General features: G+C 39.6%; 1 protein-coding gene across 1 annotated transcript; it reads right to left on the bottom strand.

The window, feature by feature from the left end:
* Positions 1–3,820: 3,820 nt before the first annotated feature.
* On the bottom strand, positions 3,821–13,764 carry ERMN (ermin). The gene is made up of 3 exons (XM_032214852.1): positions 13,530–13,764; positions 12,907–12,987; positions 3,821–4,287 (listed from the first exon to the last, which is right to left on the bottom strand). The coding sequence occupies exons 1-3, from the start codon at positions 13,762–13,764 to the stop codon at positions 3,821–3,823; spliced, it is 783 nt and encodes a 260-aa protein (XP_032070743.1).
* Positions 13,765–19,710: the final 5,946 nt, after the last annotated feature.

Here is a 19,710-nt window from a genome sequence, read left to right as displayed (position 1 = left end):
TAACTGTTCCTGGTTTTGTTCTGTTTTGTTTTGCTTTAGCTGAATTAGCATCCAGAGAAGAGCTTTTCTTTTCTTTGGTGAATTTAAGTATATATTATTGGAATGATTTGGATACAAATTTGTATACATAACTATGGCTGGTGCAATGGGACTTTTCATCACTGGGTGTGCCTTAAATTCCATTCAAGACATCCTCTGCAGTAGTTTTGAATGGTGTGTTGATGGATACAGCTATTCTGCTAGGCTCCTCCCATCATAGCTTCATTGCTGGATTTGATTCTTATTCATGCTTAGGTAGATTTATTCAAATCTACAAATAGGATTTGTAAATCCTTGTAAATCAATCAGTGATTTATATATATGAACTAACAAGATGTGCCTTAATCTGCAGTCCCTTATGACTTACATTGGAATAAATTTCATTAACCCCCCACCACTAGAAATAGGTGCGGAATATATAACTATAAAAGATTACATTTTCAAATTTGAGCACATATAATTTATATAAGACGTTCCTTCCTTGATGGTGTTTGTTGATAATGTTTGACATGAAGTTTTAATTTTGAAATCTTGTATTAAATACCAAAATTGTTGCTATATAAAAATGGTTTTTGTGTTTTAATAAGTTCTTACTGTGTCCCCATCTGTTAATTTTGCAGCACCATGGATATTTAGTTGTTTTTCAGTTGTAACTCAGCATCTGAACTGTAGTATTTTTCTCATCAGTGATTGCATGACAGAGAGTTTGAAACTGCTGGGTCAAAGAGGTTTTCTTGAATACTATACATCAGAGGTGGATTGCTGCCAATTTGGCCTGGACATGTGCAGAAGCATCGCGTGAATGCACAAGGGAGCACTCTTGAACCGGTAGTAAAAGAATTAGCAACCCACCTCTGCTATACACCTTTGCAATGTTTGGTTCCCTAAAAGTTTTGGGCAAAAGAGGAATTAAAATAGTTTGCATGTTATTTGAAGCAACACTGCTGGCTCATACTTAAGTGGGGGTCCAGTAAGACTCCTATATCCCTCAAACAGTTACTGCTGTTGAGCCAGGTGTTTACCTGTTCAGTACCAGTGCACTTGGTTCCTTGTCTCTTTTCTGCTTTCTTCTTTAGTGAAATACAAAACCCATATTAAAATAATGACCAATAATTGTATATAAAGCAAATGACCCTTCTTTTGGATCTGGTTCTGTAACACTACCAACCTTGTGTGTGGAATCCACATGGACAGCTACTGAAGCAGCTTAGAGGTGTTGTCATCCAGATTATTAATTCATTCAACGAAGTTTTTGTTGCACACAAATTTACAACACTCCCCCCCCCCAAAAAAAAAATCGTGCCTTGATAATGAGACATTTCCGAAGGCCATTTATTGAAGTCAAAGCACACCAAAGCTGCTGAAGTCTATAGGCTTATTTGAGACTGAAATATCTGCACTAGAATATATGGAAAGTAACCAAGAAGACTGCTACTCTAAGCTTAATTTATTAGAATTTGATTGCAGGCATGGAGGATGGGGACTACTTGCCAGACTTCAGAAGAAGAAGTATTTGTACCAATCTTGACCATTTTGAAAGGTATTCTTTCTTGGAAGGAAACTCTCTTCAACAAAATTCAGATTTTAAGAATCTTGCTATGTGCTACTGCTATATCTATGTATGTGCGAATGGGGGTTGTGTGTATATTACTGCATATATATATATTCAGCTATTTCATTAGGCAACAAATAGAAAGTATACCTGTTGAATATAGTTGGGATATAAAGAGGAAGATGTTTAATTCACTAGTTTGGAGAGCAAAGTAGACTCTTCGTTCAGTTTACTTCTTCCCAAATATTAATTTCAATAAATCTGTGAACGCGCATGAACATTTTTATTTCACACAAAGTAATAAGTGTGTGTTCTCAGAATGAAGATGAAATGTTGATTGAATTCTTAGCATTTGTCTGGAGACAAGGATCATAAACAGAAGCTGCCTATTTGCAAATCTATCCTCTGGGGTCATACAGACTAATGGGGCGAATAAACAACTTGCCTTGGTACAATGAGGCTAGTGTTTAGTTTGTACAATACTGTCATTTTATTCATTTAAACAATGAAGAAGTGATTTATATGATGAACAAAAAGAAATTCCAAAATGTGAAAAATAAACCCAAAGCATTATTTCATTTCTAAACTTCAATGGCGCTGTAACGGCTCCATCCCCGCACCATTTCGCTTTTGTTGGTTTATTTTTATTATCCTTGATGTTCAGTTAAGTCAAGTGCAAAAGAAATTTAATAAAAATGATAAGGACCCCACTGGGCAGGGGCAGCTGCTGAGCAGTGGTGCCCTCCACAGCATCAAAACAGAAGCCACAACTCAGACAATCAGAGACATTGCAGACAATGGGGGCAAAGAAAGTGAATGGGGGGGGGTGCTCGAGTGAAGCAAGCATGTGTGTATGCACATGTATGCTCACATTTGAGAATTGGTAGGGAAGATAAATGATTGCTTCCCCTGATTGCTTCCACAATTTCATCCACCAATTTATAAAGAGTCACTAAAGTAACATGTCCTGTCAAAAACTTTATAAAACAATCAACAAAATAACTACGCAATCCCTTCCCCATTCCTCCCACCATGACTGCAAATGTTAAGAAATCAGTTCACAGATCACATTAAATCATGATATTTTAATCCTGGGGTATTGAATGAGAGATACATCCGTTTTGCTAAATCAAAAACTAACCGTATGGTGTCTTATGATCAGTTAACTTAGTCAATCTGTTGAATACCTTCAGAAGATAGACGTGAAAACTAGCATTCATAATTTCCCTTCATTTCTCAGATGGTTGGAATAGAGACATAAAACTGTCTACTTGCTTGGTTATCTTAGAAAAGCCATTTCGTGGTCATCTGTATTTTTGGGGAAACCATATAAGGTGCCCCGAGTTCTCCAAAGATAATTCATGGTTGTTTCCTTCCTTGATTAGTCCCCATCCATTGCTTCTTGTCCTGCCCTCAAAACCATTGTACTTGATGGTACGTGTGTATAGATCTGGAGTTGATAGAACTCCGATGAGTCCTATTTTCAAAGCAGCCCATTTTTCAATACTCTGGCTGCCAAATAAGAGTGATGTGGATCGTTCACTTACAAAGATGCTCCTAGGCTGAATTAGTAATTTATTCTGACATGAAATGCTAGAGTGAATTTATGCAAGGTAGCGCTATAGAAAAACTGGCAAAAAAAACTCCCAATCTTGTTAAAACAGAACAAAGTGTCAATGATGTACCAAAAATGGACAGAAACATTTTGTTTGAAATGTATCTTTAAAATCTAATTAGGGTAAATTGATCACACTATGACTTAAACTCTAAAACTGTCATTTTAAAATAGAAGTAGTTACACTGTTTAAGCCTATAATCAAACAATACATACTGGGCCCCGATCCAGCTACCATCAGTTGCATCTAAGTCCACTGAAATCAGTAAGCCTGAAGTCAGAACGTAAGCTTGTTGCAGGATATGTAGGTAGGTACTTGCCATCGTAAGTTACATTACATTGAGGGGGACTTCTTCCAGTTAAGTGTGTATAGAATTGCAATCATGCATCCTGATCTTATGTATATCTTTAGAAGTAAACCTTCATGTGGTCAATGTGGCTAACTCCCAAGTGGCAAGGGAGCATCTTGTTACACGATTAGTCAGGACTACTACATTTAGTTGGATTGAAGCCACCAAAGACTTTACAATAACTTGATATTGTAGATGGAGGAACATCTAGAGTGGAGATAGATGGAAGGGTCCTAGCAAGCCTATTTGATTCTCTGCCTCAGTTTATGAATGCATCATGGACTCAAATTCATCGATTCTCTGTTTAGTGTTTCCCCTCCGGATCTTCCGATAGGATATTGTGTTATAACGAGAATAACTGTGCCGAGAGATATCATTTTTTTTCAGGGCCCCTGGCTGGTCATCATATTTCTCAGTCTGAGAGGCACAGCTGGGACTGGTAGGAAGGCCTTGGGTATTATGGTTTTCTTGCCCTTTTTTATGAAAAGCCGTGCTGGTTTCCTGTTGAAATTCATCATCTTCACCTTCCCAGTCTTCTTCTGTTAGGCTCTCGCTGTCTTTTAAGAGTGTTTCTTCTTTAATTTGGTCGCTGGTCTCGTTCAACTGTACCTTTCTTTGCTCCTCCTCTGCTTCTGTAGGGATATCGGTGCTTTCATCCCAAAATTTGGATGAGACATTTTCTTCCCCCTGACATTCTTTAGTACTTAAAGTAGCAGCCTTCTCATGGAGCCCTGTAACAAATAACACAATATAGCAATATGCTGACAAGCAGACAGTTCAAGCTTGTCTGTCTCAACCCATAAGTTCATTAAGGCTCCCTCCTAGTAAGGGACTTCAGGATCATCATTTACTCATATTATTAACTTTTGGTGTAGCTTTTTTTAAAAACAAAAAACCACTTCAGTCGGCCTTGACTTCTGGCAACTGTCCGGACATGTCCATGTGGGTATCTAGGCAGCAGAAGGGGTTCACCCAGGGGTGGGCGTGGCTATGGTGGGCATGGCCTAGTTGGCTTCCTGCACCACAACGGGGTTGGTGGTGGTGGTGTTTCGCCTTCACCAGGCTCCAGAGGCTTTCCTCGAGCCTCTGGAAGGGCAAAAACTGCTTCCTGCAGGCTCTAGAGGCTCTCCAGATGCTGGAAACGGCCCATTTCTGGCCTTTCTGGAACTTCTGGGAGGCCCGTTTCCCCCCCTCCCTGAGCCTCCATTTGGGCCCTGCACTTACCTCACATCCAAACTGGGCCGCGTGGAGACTCCTGGGTGGGGCAGGGTGGGGTGGAAGAGGCAGGGCAGGTGGGGACAGCCGGGGTAGGATTTGGAGGTTCTCCAAACCGGCCATATTGTTAGCTACGGGTTCTCCCAAATCCGGGCGAACCCGTAGCAGCCCACCCCTGGGTTCAGCCTTGTCTTCTTCCTACGGCTGAGAAAGAATGATTGGCCCAAGATCACCCATCTGACCTTCATACCTAAGGCTGAACTAGAACGTGGTTTCTCCATTCTTAATCCAGCATCTTAATCACCACATCAAACTTGGCTCTACTATACTGGACTACTGAATTGCTGGACTAGCCTTATGTTTCCCATGTCTGTTGGAGAGAATCACATCCTTGATTAGTTTTACGTCTCACATCTCCACTAAAGTTTTGTCTTTTAGGTTAGTCATTATCTATGGAGTCTATACAGGTAGTCCTCAATGTACAACAGTTCATTTAGTGACTGTTCAAAGTTACAACGGCACTGAAAAAAGTGACATGATCATTTTTCAGAGTTACGGCTGTTGCAGCATCCCTGCGGCCACGTCATCAAAATTCAGATGCTTGGCAACTGGTTCATACTTGTGACTGTTGCAGCGTTCCAGGGTCATGTGATTACTTTTTGTAGTCTTTTGTCAAGCAAAATCAATGGGGAAGTCAGATTCACTTAACAACCAGGTTACTAATTTAACAATTTAATTTAAGTGATTCACTTAAGAACTGTGGCAAGAAAGGTCATAGAATGAGACAACACTCAACCTATTCTCACTTAACAGCATAAATGTGGGCCTCAATTAAGTCGAGGACTACCTGCATTAGAGTTTATATCCCACAGCCCATTCAGGGATTCCTTTCCTTTATTAATGATAGTATCTCTGAATTAAGAGACATACTTCTTTCTCAAACTATTTGCCTCTGCCCTTTGGACCAGGGGTGGGTTCCTCTATAGAAGAGGTTCCACAAATCTACAGTGCCGTTTAGAACCAATTCCAGTTCCTTCCCCCTGCCCGTCCACATATCATTAAGATGAAGAGCGAGAAGAGGAATTCTGGGAGTTGAAGTCCACAAATCTTAAAGCTGTCAAGTTTGAACACCCCTGGGTTTTTTTTCCTAAAGGGTTAGAGGTGCAAGGGTCATGTAACTTGACAGCTTTAAGACTTGCACACTTCAGTGTCAGAGTTCCTGAGCCAACATGACTGGAGGAGGAATTCTAGGAGTTGAAGTCCACATGTCTTAAAGCTGTTAAGTTTGAACACCCCTGGGGTTTTTTTCTAAAGGGTTAGGGGTGCAAGGGTCTTGTAACTTGACAGCTTTAAGACTTGCGTGCGTCAAATGCCAGAGTTTCTGAGTCAACATTTGGGTTGCTAAGCAAGAGCGTTCTTAGGTGAGTTTCATCACATTCTACAAGTTGGCCATGCCCACCCAGTCACATGGCTGGCAAGCCACTCCCACCCACTCACATGGCTGGCAAGCCACTCCCACAAAGCAGGCTACACCTACAGAAGAGGTTCTAAAATTTTTTGAAACCCACCACTGCTTTGGAGATATTGTAACAACCTCTTTTCTACCTAATGCTTTACTGCATTGTGCTCATCTGCCTCTGTCTGCCTTACGCTATCATGAAGGCAGCGTATTCTAAATCTTCCTCTTATTATTTTAAAATAGTCACATTGTAATACATGGTGGATTTGGGCACTTTTCCTCAACCTGACATCCCCCAGATGTCCTGAACTCAACTTACTTTATTTCTAACAAATAAAATTAGTATTCATGTCAGTGAGGATGAGTACTTAAATCTAATACTTCTGAAGGTCTCCAAGTTGAACCTGGTTAGCTTCAAACCATGTTAGGAATGACAAACTCCATAGTTGTAAGTGTGGATCTCTAAAATAGCAGCCAATGTCCTGCACTATGCCTTTGGGGTCATCTGTGTGTATAATCTAGAGCAGGGCTGTCAAACTCCCAGCCCACGGGCCAGATGTGTCATGCATTGGCCATGCCCATACCCGGTTTAGCGCAGGAGGGTGAAAGTTCCGATACGTCATATGACACCGCCATGACAATGCGAGTTTGACACCCATGATCTAGAGATAACCAGCAGTCATCATTGCCATCAATCTATTCAGAAATGTTAGTTCTCAAAGACTCTTAGGAAGGGAACTTTTAACACCAAAGAAATATTAACAAACATTTCTAAAAAACCAAATGGGCCATAATAAGGACAATGATTTCTCAGAAGCAATTAAGGACATCTACTATGGTATAATAGGTACCTTATCAGTAAAGTAAATTGATTTCATTTTCTCAGCCACCCTGACAAATTTACCAAGCAATATCGAAAATCTTTAACACTGTAGTCATATGTGTGTATTCAAAAGCAGGCCTCATTATTTGGGGGGGAGGGGCAGGTTGGTTGGTAGCTTGTATATATAATTGGTCAATCAATATGAAATGTTACATAAATATCTATATCTTCTTAGCCTGACAATATAGTAATTCATCCATAGTTATCTAAGCTTTTTATCTCCACTTTCTCATTACTTTTTTGTTTGATTCTTTATAAGTGGAGAGGAAGGGAATCAATAGGAGATTTTCTCAGGAACCAGAAAAAAGTTTCGTATTTTACTCCCTGATTATCAAACCAGAAAAGACTAACATCTAGGCAGCAGAGAAATCCTCTGAAGTCTGCTATCGGTTCAGTGAGTGAGCATGCATGTGCACTTTGCATGCATGCATGCCTGAGGCGCACCCGTGCAGTGCTAAAAAAGGAACATTTTGAAGCCTTCCGAGTCTGAAAAGGTAAATAGAACAGCAAGGGGAGGGGTGGAATCCGCTGTGCCACATGATTTAGATTAGCTAGAAAGCAGGAAATCCGACGATTCTAGCTAATTTAAATCACGTGTCACAGCTGATTGTCGGAAATTCCGGTTCGCCTGAACCGGTAGCACTTTTTTTACTACCGGTTCAGGCGAACCGGTCCGAATTGGTAGCATTTCACTCCTGCATCTAGGGCTAGGCGTGATTCTCACAAAAATATAAGTTTGAATATAAATAAGTTGAAGCTTTTTCTGGGGGCATTTACCCAAAGTCACTTCGTAAAGGTTCAGTGTATGTATGTCAGCACTGCAGGACAGACAGAAATGTGCGTCGTCTTGTGCCCTTTTGGGTCACTGGATAAGTATGGTTTCTGACATGTAGTTAAAGTGGCTCTAAATGATTGGAATGATTTACCAAGCTTAGTCATGTGAAATGTGAATCATGGGCACTAATGCAGTGTGAAGGCTGTGAAATCAGACACTTAGCAAGCCCTGTGCAAGCAAAAGCCTTCACTAGACAAAGTTAATTCAACTTGATTTGCAAAATGGGATTTACACTAGCCTTGTGTTTTATATTCCATGGGGAAGAAGTAGCATTAAACATGTTCATTCAGTAGGAGATATGCCAGGATGTACCATACACCTGATAATTTTGAAAAAACTCTTATGTTTAGAAAGAACTGCAATCACTTTGGGATAAACAGAAGAGTGAAGATACTTAATGCCAATATCCTGCTGGTTTCAGCTTTGTGTTTGATGCGATAATCCTATCTTCCCTTAATGAAGAGATTGTAAAGAGCCTGAAAATAAACCAGGACTATCTCTAGACATAAACAATCAATAGATGGCAGAGTTGGTTAGTGGAATAACTCTCTGTGTCTCTGTCTCTCTGTCTCTCTGTCTCTGTCTCTCTCTCTCTCTGTCTGTGTGTGTGTGTGTGTCTGCCTGTCTGTCTGTCTCTCTGTCTCTCTCTGTCTCTGTCTCTCTGTCTCTGTCTCTGTCTCTCTCTGTGTCTCTGTCTCTCTCTCTCTCTCTCTGTGTCTCTCTCTCTCTCTCTCTCTGTCTCTCTCTCTCTCTCTCTCTGTCTCTCTCTCTCTCTCTCTCTCTCTCTCTCTCTCTCTCGTAAGGGGGAAAATCCAACAGTTAAACTTTCAAAATGATTCTGTCTTTTTGATCTCATATGAATCCATGAGAGCTGGAGACTCCTGTCACAATTTCCAAGATTCTATACTCTCAACTCATAATTCTTGCATTAAAATGTATTGTCAAAGTCTGCATGATTCTTATTTCCTAGATTGTGCCTTCATCTGAGGGACTTGATCTTTACTTTATGCCAAATAAAAATGCATAGAGATAAATAGCATAAATTGGGAGAATGTACCAATCTGCAGAGCTCTCAAGACATGGCATTGTTAAAACTCAGCTGCAGTAATTGCAATTAACTGTAGTAAAGTTGTAACAAAATAACTTTAAAAGCTAAAGTAGAGTTTCCCTTTTGTATATGCTCTGATCTACCATAAGAAGCAGTGGCTCAGCTTATAAGGAGTGGGCTATGGGTTGGATCACAATAATGTGGAGCTACTATGAGCACGGATACCAGACAGCTCCCTGGTTTTTTAGAGGAATTCATAAGAGATGCCTACAGCACTGTTGGACAAAGACAAAAAATGAACTTAACTGAGCCCAGGTAAGAGCCTTCCTTAGGCATTATGCCATGCTGATAAGGGTGGGAAAATGTAATTATTGTGATGGATGGAAGGAATAATCTTGAGGAACCGAAGGAAGAGTTATTATCAAGACAACAGTTAGATAAAAGAAACCTGAGTCTGGGTGAGAACTGTAATCTGAGAAAGCATCTCAGACAAGACCTTCCCTAATTCTCATGAAAACAAAGGAAAAGAGGGAGAAAGTACCTTTAGGTATGCAAGATTCTATAATCTTATAATAAAAAATAGTATTAACCTGCATGACTTCAATTTCCTAACTGTCTACCTCAATGGCTGACACTTAATTTTCCATCCTCTTCATGCATCTAGAGAGCTGGTCAGTGATACTGTTTAGATGAATCTCTTCTGAGCAAAGAGGAATTTAAGGAATACTTGCAGGGCATTATTCTACGTTCCTTGGCTGGAGTCATTTGGAGTTGGACTAGAATTGTACAGGTCCTATCGAAATGCAGATGATTATTTACAGATTATCTGGGGAAAAAGTGACCCACTTAGAATTGAGGAAGTAGACAGGGGCTTTGTGTTCAGCCATTTTAGATATGAATTCATATCCTTCTTGGTTGGTGAAGGCTTTCCCGGAGGTGTGATATGGCTGGTCTATGGAGTGGTTAATGCTTTTCTGTAGAAGCGTTGGTGCTGCCTGATTTGAAAAGGGAGGAAGCTTTGCCCAAAAAGCCGCTGCTTGACCCAGCAAAATTGGACAATTTTTGTCCAACCTTTGTCTTTTACAAAAAGTAGTGAAGCCTGCAGCTCTAGAGTCCCCTCAAAGTATTCCAAACCATTTTCAGTCAAGTTTCAGACCTACTGTAGTTTTAGTACTGCGGCAACATTGATTGCACTTGTTTATGCCCTTTGGCAGAAAATAGATGTTGTGAATCCATCCTGGCACTCTCTGACCTTTCAGTGGTTTTTGATACCATCTCTCATGATGTTCTTGTGGAGAAGCTCAGGTGGTGCTACTATCCTCCTTCCTCTGGGGCTGATTCCAGCCAGTATTGGTCAGTGGGAAGCGATCAAGTTCAAGGCCCCTGCTTTTACTACAGAGGTGAGCAATTAATTTTCCCAAGGGGCCATATGAGAAACTGGGCCTGTTATGGAGGCCCACCATCACTGATACTCTACTCCCTGCTGCTGATGCCATACCCCCAACAATGGCATCACCCCACATCCCACCACCAGTAATGCTCCATCCCGCCGATGACAGTGGCCTTTTGACTGAAACAGCCTGTAAGCCAGATGTGGCTCATGGGCTGCTAAATGCCCAAGTCTGGTCTACATCTCCACTTCTTTTTAATTCCTATAAGAATGGATAAACTCCCACAGAGATTCTGTGGGAGATCATTCATTGACACTGGCCAAGTCATAATATGCTGATGATACCCATATGTTTCTGCTATAGGTCAATCAAATGAACACTGTCAAAGTTCTGGAAAGTATCTGGAAGATGTGGGGGGTCTAGATGGAGAAGAACAAGCTCCACATCCAATCCAGTGAGGTTTTTTTTAATCTTTATCTCTGAATGACATAACACTCCTCCAAACAGAGTTGGTAAACAATTGGGGGAGAATGTCTTTCTGAGCACACGGCTTCTAGTTTAGAAGGCCTTTATAATGATGTATCTTATGTGCAATTGTTCCTGTTGCCAGTCCAAGAGGCCCAACTCATGGTAAGTCATGCCTTACTTATCTCTCAGCTGGATTATTACAATGTGCTTTATGTGGGACTGGCCTTGAAGAACATTCAGAAGCTGCAGCTGGTTCAGAAAATGGATATGCCTGCTGGCCTGTGGCTCAACCAGACTAGCTTCGGCCAGATCAGCTTCAGGATTGACAATGGGCATTTTGGACAGTTATCTCTGTGAGTTTCACTGGCTCTGAGTGGGCTTTCAGGCACAATTGAAAATGCTGGTTGTCCCCCTATAAAGTCCTACATGACATGGGACACTCATGAGACGATTTGTCTCTGCCCATTATGCTTTGCCCACCAGAATCTGAAGAACTGGCATTCTTTATGTTCCTTCTATTAGGAAATATCATCTGGTGGGGACTTAGGAGTCATGCCTTCTCAGTTGTAGCGCCTGCCTCATGGAACAATGACCCTCCTTGCCTCCAAGAGATATAATAGCCTTAACCCTTAAGCAAGTTTTACTTCTTCTGATCCTTGGCTGGTGGAATAATGGCTAGTAATTGATCTCTCGATTAAAACATCATAGACTATATGTCAAAATAACAATATTGAAAGAACAGATCTAGGATCTAGGGAAGTCACAAATATAGTGAAGATTATTTTTCCCTCTTCATTCATCCACGAGTTTAATACACATTGTTGTTTATTCCCTATTAGATATCAATAGGAAACATGCAAAACAAAACATCTGCTTCTATATGATAATCTTACAATGCCACCAGTTTCTGGCAAGGAACATGTATCTCTCAGGCAGTCCCAGAAAATTTTTAAAAAACTCATCACTTTGTGCAAAAGTGCTGCATATCCAGATGCTTGAAAGGAAGTCAGAGATAAGCTGGGCAGGAAAGAGAATTGTGGGGTCCTGGAGAAAGTGTCCTTTTATGAATGATCATGGGAGCCATTTTGTGAATAAGCAAGCCCTTTTCCTTAACATCCATTTTGTGAGAATACCTATAATGTGTTTTAAAAATTACAAATGTGCCTGCCTTAAATGTGGACTAGATATACTGCTTCTTGTCATTGCTGCCTTAGGGTGAGTCAGCTGAAAAATGCTGTCATAAGCTAGCTAGAATTTTCCAGCCAACATTTATTGGTTCATTTGGGGCTGGATAGAAGTTGATAAAACAAACGGAGATCTCCTGTTTCTTCTTCTTCCGTATATTCATTTCTGTGCAAATGAACCAAACTATACACTCCTTAAATTCGGGAAAGCAATGGGCATGTGCTTCAAAAGACAAGAGGTCAATCGTCCAATGGTTAACTATTTCTTCTCCAACACTCTCTTCATAAGCATTTTCCCATCCCAGAGGCTGCTTTGTCCCCACGATAAAGATTCCCACAAGGGCTGGAGCCTGGAGAAATATTCCTTTTAAGGTTAATCATGGCTTTTGCAGATCACCTTAACCAAAACTGCAACAATAGGCAAGGCTTAACTGTTCCCAAGACTGTTTTGATTCTGCCACTCTCTCACACACATTTATGGCATCCATTTCCACTAAGGCCAGGTCTGGCCTATAACTGGGGGGGGGGGGGGAGTAGACTACTAATGTATTCCTGTAAGAAGCCTTTCTCAACCTGGTTCCATTCAAATCTGTTGAATTACTAACCCCATCTCTTCTTGGCTATTACAAAGAGCCCTTGAAATAATATTGGCTTGAGAGATGCTGTTAGATAGCAAAATTAGGCTATAGTGAAGTCCTCATACTTGATGGAGCACAGCTATAATTAATTTAACCTGAAGCAGTAAACATGTTAAGTAACCTATGAAAATAAACTTGAACCCACTGTCTATAACTCAAGTTAGATCATGACGCAATTCACAATATCCATGATGTTTCTTTACTTCTAAAAACTAAATATGTTTCTCACCGTCTCTGGATTCTTCTTCACTGACTCTTGATTCCTGGTAAATGAGACAATTTTTTTCTTCACTTTTTCCTTCTGGCTTTCCTTGAAAAGATATAAAGTATAACAGTGATATTTCCCTAAAAACAAATGATTTTAACTTGCAGTTATTAATCCCTTCACCGTACAATTCAGCTGGGACTCTAAGTGAACTGAATTTGCAATTAAACTGTTTGGTTTTTTTAAGACTGAGGACTTATAAATAAAGTCAATTAAAATTATCAGCCTGAGGCAAAATTCAGCCAAACTACAACTCTTTTAAATCAGGCTACTTTTAACAAGAACATGTAGTACACATGATTACATTTCTTCAATTTGAAATAAGTAGGAATTAAAAGTAGCTAGTTTTATTGAGACCTTACCTAAAATAAGGAATATTTGTTTGTTTACTTTCTTTTTAAAAGCTCAGAAAAATTTGGGGGGGGGATGCCCTTTGCAACCTTGGGTTACTATTTTTTATTCTTTAAAAAATGTAGCATTCTTTTTAAAATGCTACTGAAATATGATGCAATAAAACAAAATGCAAATCCATTATCTTTTTTTTTCTAAAGCTACTGGAAAGAACAATTGTGCCAATGTCATTTTACCTTGAAGTTCTTTTGTAGCATCCGAAATTTGGTGTGCTGAATTCTCTGCCAAATGTTTAGCACCTTCTTGATTTTCTTCTATAAAGGGAGAGCCGGGATTAATCTCTGTAATTTCATATGGACGTATCTCAGAAGAATTAGCTAGTTGATCAATAATATCAATGACTTGGAGCTGAGGTTTCTCAGAAGACATGTTCTGATTAATACTGGTCGGAGCTTGGATATCTTCTGTCATGATTAAAATAAAGTCCAGTTGCTTCCTTACAGATTTGTATCCAGTGACAATAAAAAAAAATCCTATAATTATTGCAATATTCAAACCAATTGTTCTGTGTAGGTTTGTGTGTGTGTGGAATAAAGAATTGTTGAAGAATCAACCAGCTTCCCTTCCCTTCAAGTTGTTGTAACCAAAATAGAGAATAGATTTGTCTTAGGTTTGTCCGAGCTCTCCTCACAAAAAAGCTAGCCAATCGGTAGCTCTCCTGTCACTTAGCCTTTCTGTTGCATAATAAATGCACTATTTTCAATTTACATAAACAAACAATCTACAAGCAACAAAGCTTTTTGTGCTGGTATGCAAAGCTGAGCTTTCCGCCTATCAGCCCCATTGAAATAAGCAGAGATTTTTGTCCATCTACCATAAAGCTTCTTTGTCCGCTTGCCTTGAAACAAGAGTGTGATTGTCCCAACCTTTTAATCTACACCAAGTGACCACCTTGAGACACAGTACTGCAGTATAAACAGATTAACATTCCCCAATAGGTTCTGGTTAAACCTTGATATCCTCCTGGGTCAGACAAAGAATTCATTTGACATTTGTGAAAGAATAAAAGCGGGCACTGGGTAATCTTGCATGTGATTGCATCACTTTTTTCAAGATGTGTTAATCCGGGTACACTGTACATGTCTCATGCCCTCTCCCCCATTTTCAGCCTGGTATTTAAAAAATTAAAATAACGTCTTACATATGGTAATAATACTTTTTTTAAATGAATGTATTAAAAAAGTAGCCACAAAGTAAAGTTCTGTTGTTGATGATGTAAAGGAGACATTTTAGAATTGTTGAGTCAAGGCAGCAAAAGGGAGATTACCATTTAGTGACACAACTGTCAAGAAGGTTTTGAACTTCTGTCTTCAATTCTATTTCTCCATGCTCTTAAATGTTTCAGTGAGTTGTTTGAACATTACAGGTCAAGAAGGCCACCAAAGTGTCCTTCCCAGTGGATAATATCAAAAGATTGATTTACAGCATTGCTGCAGCACAAAACCTCAAATCGATCTTTTAACACGCTACCTTTTTCCATCCAGATTCCAAAGACTATTTGGCATAGGTATCTTATACAACAACCTGTAACATTTGCAAGTGGCGGTTCTCCAGATAAGGTCCAGTGATGTGCTATAAAACTCTCTTCTGGTGGATATTATTATGTATCTCCAAGGCATTACAATTGCATGCCTTTTTGTCCTGCCCAGATGCGAAGAGGTGATTAAGTGCTACCCATTTGTCAAGGATGTGAGCATCCAACATCATCATCTTGCCCCAGCCCAGAACAACAGCCTATACCTATCTTTTTTTTCTTATTTTCTTCCCATCAAAAGTGGAATATTGCCATTTCTGCCATGAAGTCCATGAGTGACAGAATAAACATGATGGAATGTTAGAAGTACATAGTTTATAAAATTCAGCCAAGGGAAACATTGATTTACTTCTGCAGAAAAACAATTTAAGCTGAATGATGTCCCCATTGAAGATGTAAGTGTTGTATTTTTCTCCATTTTTTTTCTTCCACAGTCAAACTGCTAGGCTCAGTTCCAATACTGAGAAATGGAAGAAAAACCCAGAAACTCTAAATCAGAAGTGTCAAACTCGCAGTGTCATATTGTCATCACATGACATATTGTGACTTTTCCCCCCTTCGCTAAAATGGGGGTGGGCGTGGCCAGCACGTGACACATCCAGGCCACGGGCCACAAGTTTGACACCCCTGCTTTAAATGATCACTGAGATTCTGCCAGTAGCCGAATATCTGATCTCTGATGGTCAATCATCACTGAGAAACAAAGTAGAGGTGGTTAATGAATGCTACAGCTCTGTGTGCAAATAAATTGTGTCATTAAGCGATAGATCTTGCACATGATAACATTCCTGAAGGAGATCTCTTTTCCTGTTGTAGGGAAATGGCATTGCCTAAAAGTCACCTCCCCAAGTAATTGTCTTCTCCTTACAAGCCCATGCTCAGATTGCAATCTGTGAAAAGGTTTCCATGTTGTGTTTATTGGCCAAGATTTGCTAAGTAAAACCATAGATGGGATTCACACATAGTGAGCCATGATTTATCAATACCACCACTGGGTTTATACAAAGCTCAAGTTATTATATCAGACACTATTGCATCAGACTCACTGGGTTTATACAAAGCTCAAGATATTATATCAGACACTATTGCATCAGACTCAAATGGCGATGACCAAATGTAAGATTTTGGCTGTCACAGATCCATTAGTCTCCAATACTTGTCTGTTTAGAGGGACCTTGGTCCCAATAAATCCAACTTCCAAGAAAGAGGACGTTTTCTATATCTGGCATCCTTAGTACCTGCAACCCAAGTCTCTTCTTATTAGAGCCTACCTTCTTTTCTATTTACTTTGCTATTTTGGGTGAAAGACTAGATAGTGCTTCGTTTTCAGTCACTGTACAGAACTAGTCTGCAGATGAACCTTATTTCAAACTGGATGATGAGATGGTCTCCTCCTCTGGATTTGAGATAACAGGTTAGCTTACAGCAGGTGTATCAAACTCGTAGTCTGAGAGCCGGATGCATCATGCGCTGGCCACGTCCACCCCTGGTTTAGCGAAGGGGGAAAAGGTCACGCTATGTCACATGATGACAATGCAAGTATGACACCCCTGGCTTAGAGCCATGGGACAAACTGGTCATTTATTTATATACTGACTTTGAAGGCCATCCATCTCACTCACAGAATGACTCTGGGCAGTGTACAATTAAACATATGGGTAAAACATAGATGTAATGCACAGGTCAGCACAACAATGTTCAAGAGGACCATTTGGGAGTCTTCAGCACCTGCTGCTCAAAATGATTGCCTTACTCTGCCTAAGAGCACAGCATTCCCCATCTTCAAGCCATGTTCTTTCTTTGGTGCTGAAAGAGGTACAAGACTTGTTAGCAGGGAAATTAGTGTGTACATAAATACACGGTAAGTGGATTATTTTTTTTAATCTAGACACTAGAGTGAATTAGTTAAGTATACGTAATGGCCCATTAAGTCTACCTTGATTCCTGTTGATCATAGGGACAAATCTATGTAGTTTTCCAGGAGTAGTTTGCTATAGACCAGTGTTTCTCAACCTTGGCCACTTGAAGATGTCCGGACTTCAACTCCCAGAATTCGCTGGCTGGGGAATTCTGGGAGTTGAAGTCTAGACATCTTCAAGTGACCAAGGTTGAGAAACACTGCTATAGACTTTTTTTTTAATTGAATGATCTGCTGAAAATCAACAAGGAAGGCAAGACTAAAATTCAAGGTCTCTTAGTTTCTAAGAAAACTATATGTTACCGGAAACTTAGTTTAATCCAGAGAGGACTTTACTTTTACTATTTTTTCATACCATTTTTCCCCTGGAGTATTATATGGTATATTAAATATCTGATCAATTCCCATTGGATCCAGGCTTAGGACATTATCAAAGCAGCTTCTTGAGGCTACAGATCAGGCATCTATTTGTGGTCCTCAATCTACCACTCAGCCAAAACGATGGATGGCCTCTCCTACATGAAGTATGAAAACAAGTGCTTTTAGGGGGAACATATCCTTGTAGAAACACGTTAAGAAAGAACCAGCATATTTATTTGAGCTGCAAATACAGAGGGATAAGAAATTAAGGAATAATAAATATTTTAATTTTAAAAAATAAGCATTTCTAGCTTTTCTTGAACTGTGTTGTAACATAACTGCTCTATTTGTTTTTTGTTTCGAAGATATAAAATTAAAATGGTATTATGGAAGCTAAAGAAATATGTCTGTTAAGCATTAAATGAAATTCTTCTCCGACAGTCTGATTTCTTTTCTAGATAGCTCTGCTGTTAGCAGCAGCACCTGCTAGGGAAAACAATGCACATTTTTTTCCCAGTGATGCAGCAGATGGCAGCACTTAGCTGATGTTAGCTGATATCAAAAAGCTAATCAGAGTTAGACTTGATGGGAAATCCCAGGGCTGTAGATTAGGCAGGGAAGTCACCACCAAAGTAGGAAGACAGCACTGTCAACCAGAGTCCATACTGTGGCCAAGAAAGCTATTAGGACATATCCATCTGGAAAAATGGCAAGAACTATGGGAAAGGAATAGGAAAATAACATTGTCTATACCGTATAAAGAAAACTTATATAAAATGTTTCATAGGTGGCATCTTCCACCCACGAGAATAGCCAAAATGTTTAGAAATTTAGCACCAAATTGTGGGAAATTATCAGGCACATATTATCATATGTAGTGGTTGTGCCAAAAAACAAAAGAATATTGGCAGAAAATTCAAAGGTGGATGATAGAGATAACCAAAGAGGAAATAGAATTCAAACCAGAACTATTTATTTTGGGAATCATAAACGATAAACAGGGGGTACTTAACAATACACATTATTATGGCAACAAGAATGGTCCTTGCCCAAAACTGGGGAAAAAAGGGAAATTCCATAAGAAGAGGAACTAATGAGAAAATTCTGATTTGTGCCAAAAAGGATAAATTGTCATGGGAATTGAAGAATAAAGACAAATCAGAATATTATAAGATCTGGGATAAATTTTATCAATGGTTGGAACAAAATAGGAAAGACCCAAAATAAGCAATGACTAAGATTTATAGAATGGAGATTAGAATTATGTATGAAACTATAACAGTGAAAATGTATAAGATAAAAACAAAGCAACATGGTTGGCAATACGATATCTTTATATTTGTAAATGCTGAATAGACCAATCGTAAATAAGCATGGTGGTTATAATGTATATATATCTTAATATGTATGGCAAAGACTTTGCCAGGATGGTTACACTGTGTCCAATGTTTAATTTGTGTTCAATAAAACCTTTTTTTTTTTAAAGGACATATCTGTGGATTCACTTGAAAAGTTTAACTCAAGTGGAGATTTTATTTGGAAAAAACAAAATAGAAGGCCGGTGTTGCCTTCTAAACAAAGGCAAATCAACAAAGCATGTCTATATTGAATATTCTGATGTACCTGCCACTCTAGGATAATCCATTAAGACCCAGCTTTCATTGCTGATTAATAAGACGTACAAGCAAATTATTGAATATTAATGATTGATCAAAGCACCTTTGCAACAACTCTCAGGCCGTGCTCAAATAAATGCCTATCAACAGCAGCCGATTCCTACAGCTTTCTTCCTTATCCCACGATCAAGCAGGAGAAGAAAAACATCCTGCTTTCCAGGGCATCAAGAAAACCTAGACTCAGAGGAAAGGTCAGCTTCCTTGTGAAAGATGACAAAATGAATAGAGCGGTTGTTTTTTCTTCATCTAGCATCCTTATGGATTTGGGATTTCTTCGGAGCACCACTGGAGAGCAAGCATCTGGGACGACAACCTGTAGGTTAAAGAATTTGAAAGAAACTGTTCTGCTTCCTCACCTCCTATTTCCTTCAAAAAGAATGCATTGGAACCCTAACTTAGAGATAATGTTTAATATACAATGGCCTTTGGTTATTTTATCATTAATAATTATGCATGCAACACCACAGAACAGTTGGAAATAGACTGTTTCATGGTACTTTACAGCCCTCTCTGAGCTGTTTACAGAGTCAGCATATTGCCCCTAACAATCTGGGTTCTATTTTACCCACCTCGGAAGGATTGAAAGCTGAGTCAACCTTGAGCTGATCAGGGTCAAACTGCTGGCAGTGAGTAGAGTCAGTCTGCAATTCTAACCACTGCCCAGCCACAGTTGTCTAATACTGAAGATAATTAAAACTACCTTGAACTAAAACGGGACTTCCTTCTTTTCAATTCTTCAGAATATCCTCCCTTTCCTGTCCCAATTTATATCTCTTTGATATGCTGCTTGGAAAGAGGTGGGGTTTTTTTGGGGGGGGGAGGCAGACTGAAGGGAACTAGGCCGTGATCCATTCTCCAAATCCTGTGGC

This window comes from Thamnophis elegans, chromosome 1 (genome assembly GCF_009769535.1).
Source record: "Thamnophis elegans isolate rThaEle1 chromosome 1, rThaEle1.pri, whole genome shotgun sequence".
NCBI lineage: Eukaryota > Metazoa > Chordata > Lepidosauria > Squamata > Colubridae > Thamnophis > Thamnophis elegans.
Note: the sequence above shows the minus strand (reverse complement) of the source record. Positions and strands in the feature narration are given on the sequence as shown.

Excerpts from the sequence above, each read along its gene's own strand:
- ERMN (XM_032214852.1), bottom strand. The coding sequence starts at position 13,764 with ATGACAGAAGATATCCAAGCTCCGACCAGTATTAATCAGAACATGTCT. Across the intron at positions 12,988-13,529 it reads TGCTACAAAAGAACTTCAAG|GAAAGCCAGAAGGAAAAAGT; the intron begins GTAAAATGACAT and ends TATCTTTTCAAG. Across the intron at positions 4,288-12,906 it reads TGAAGAAGAATCCAGAGACG|GGCTCCATGAGAAGGCTGCT; the intron begins GTGAGAAACATA and ends TATTTGTTACAG.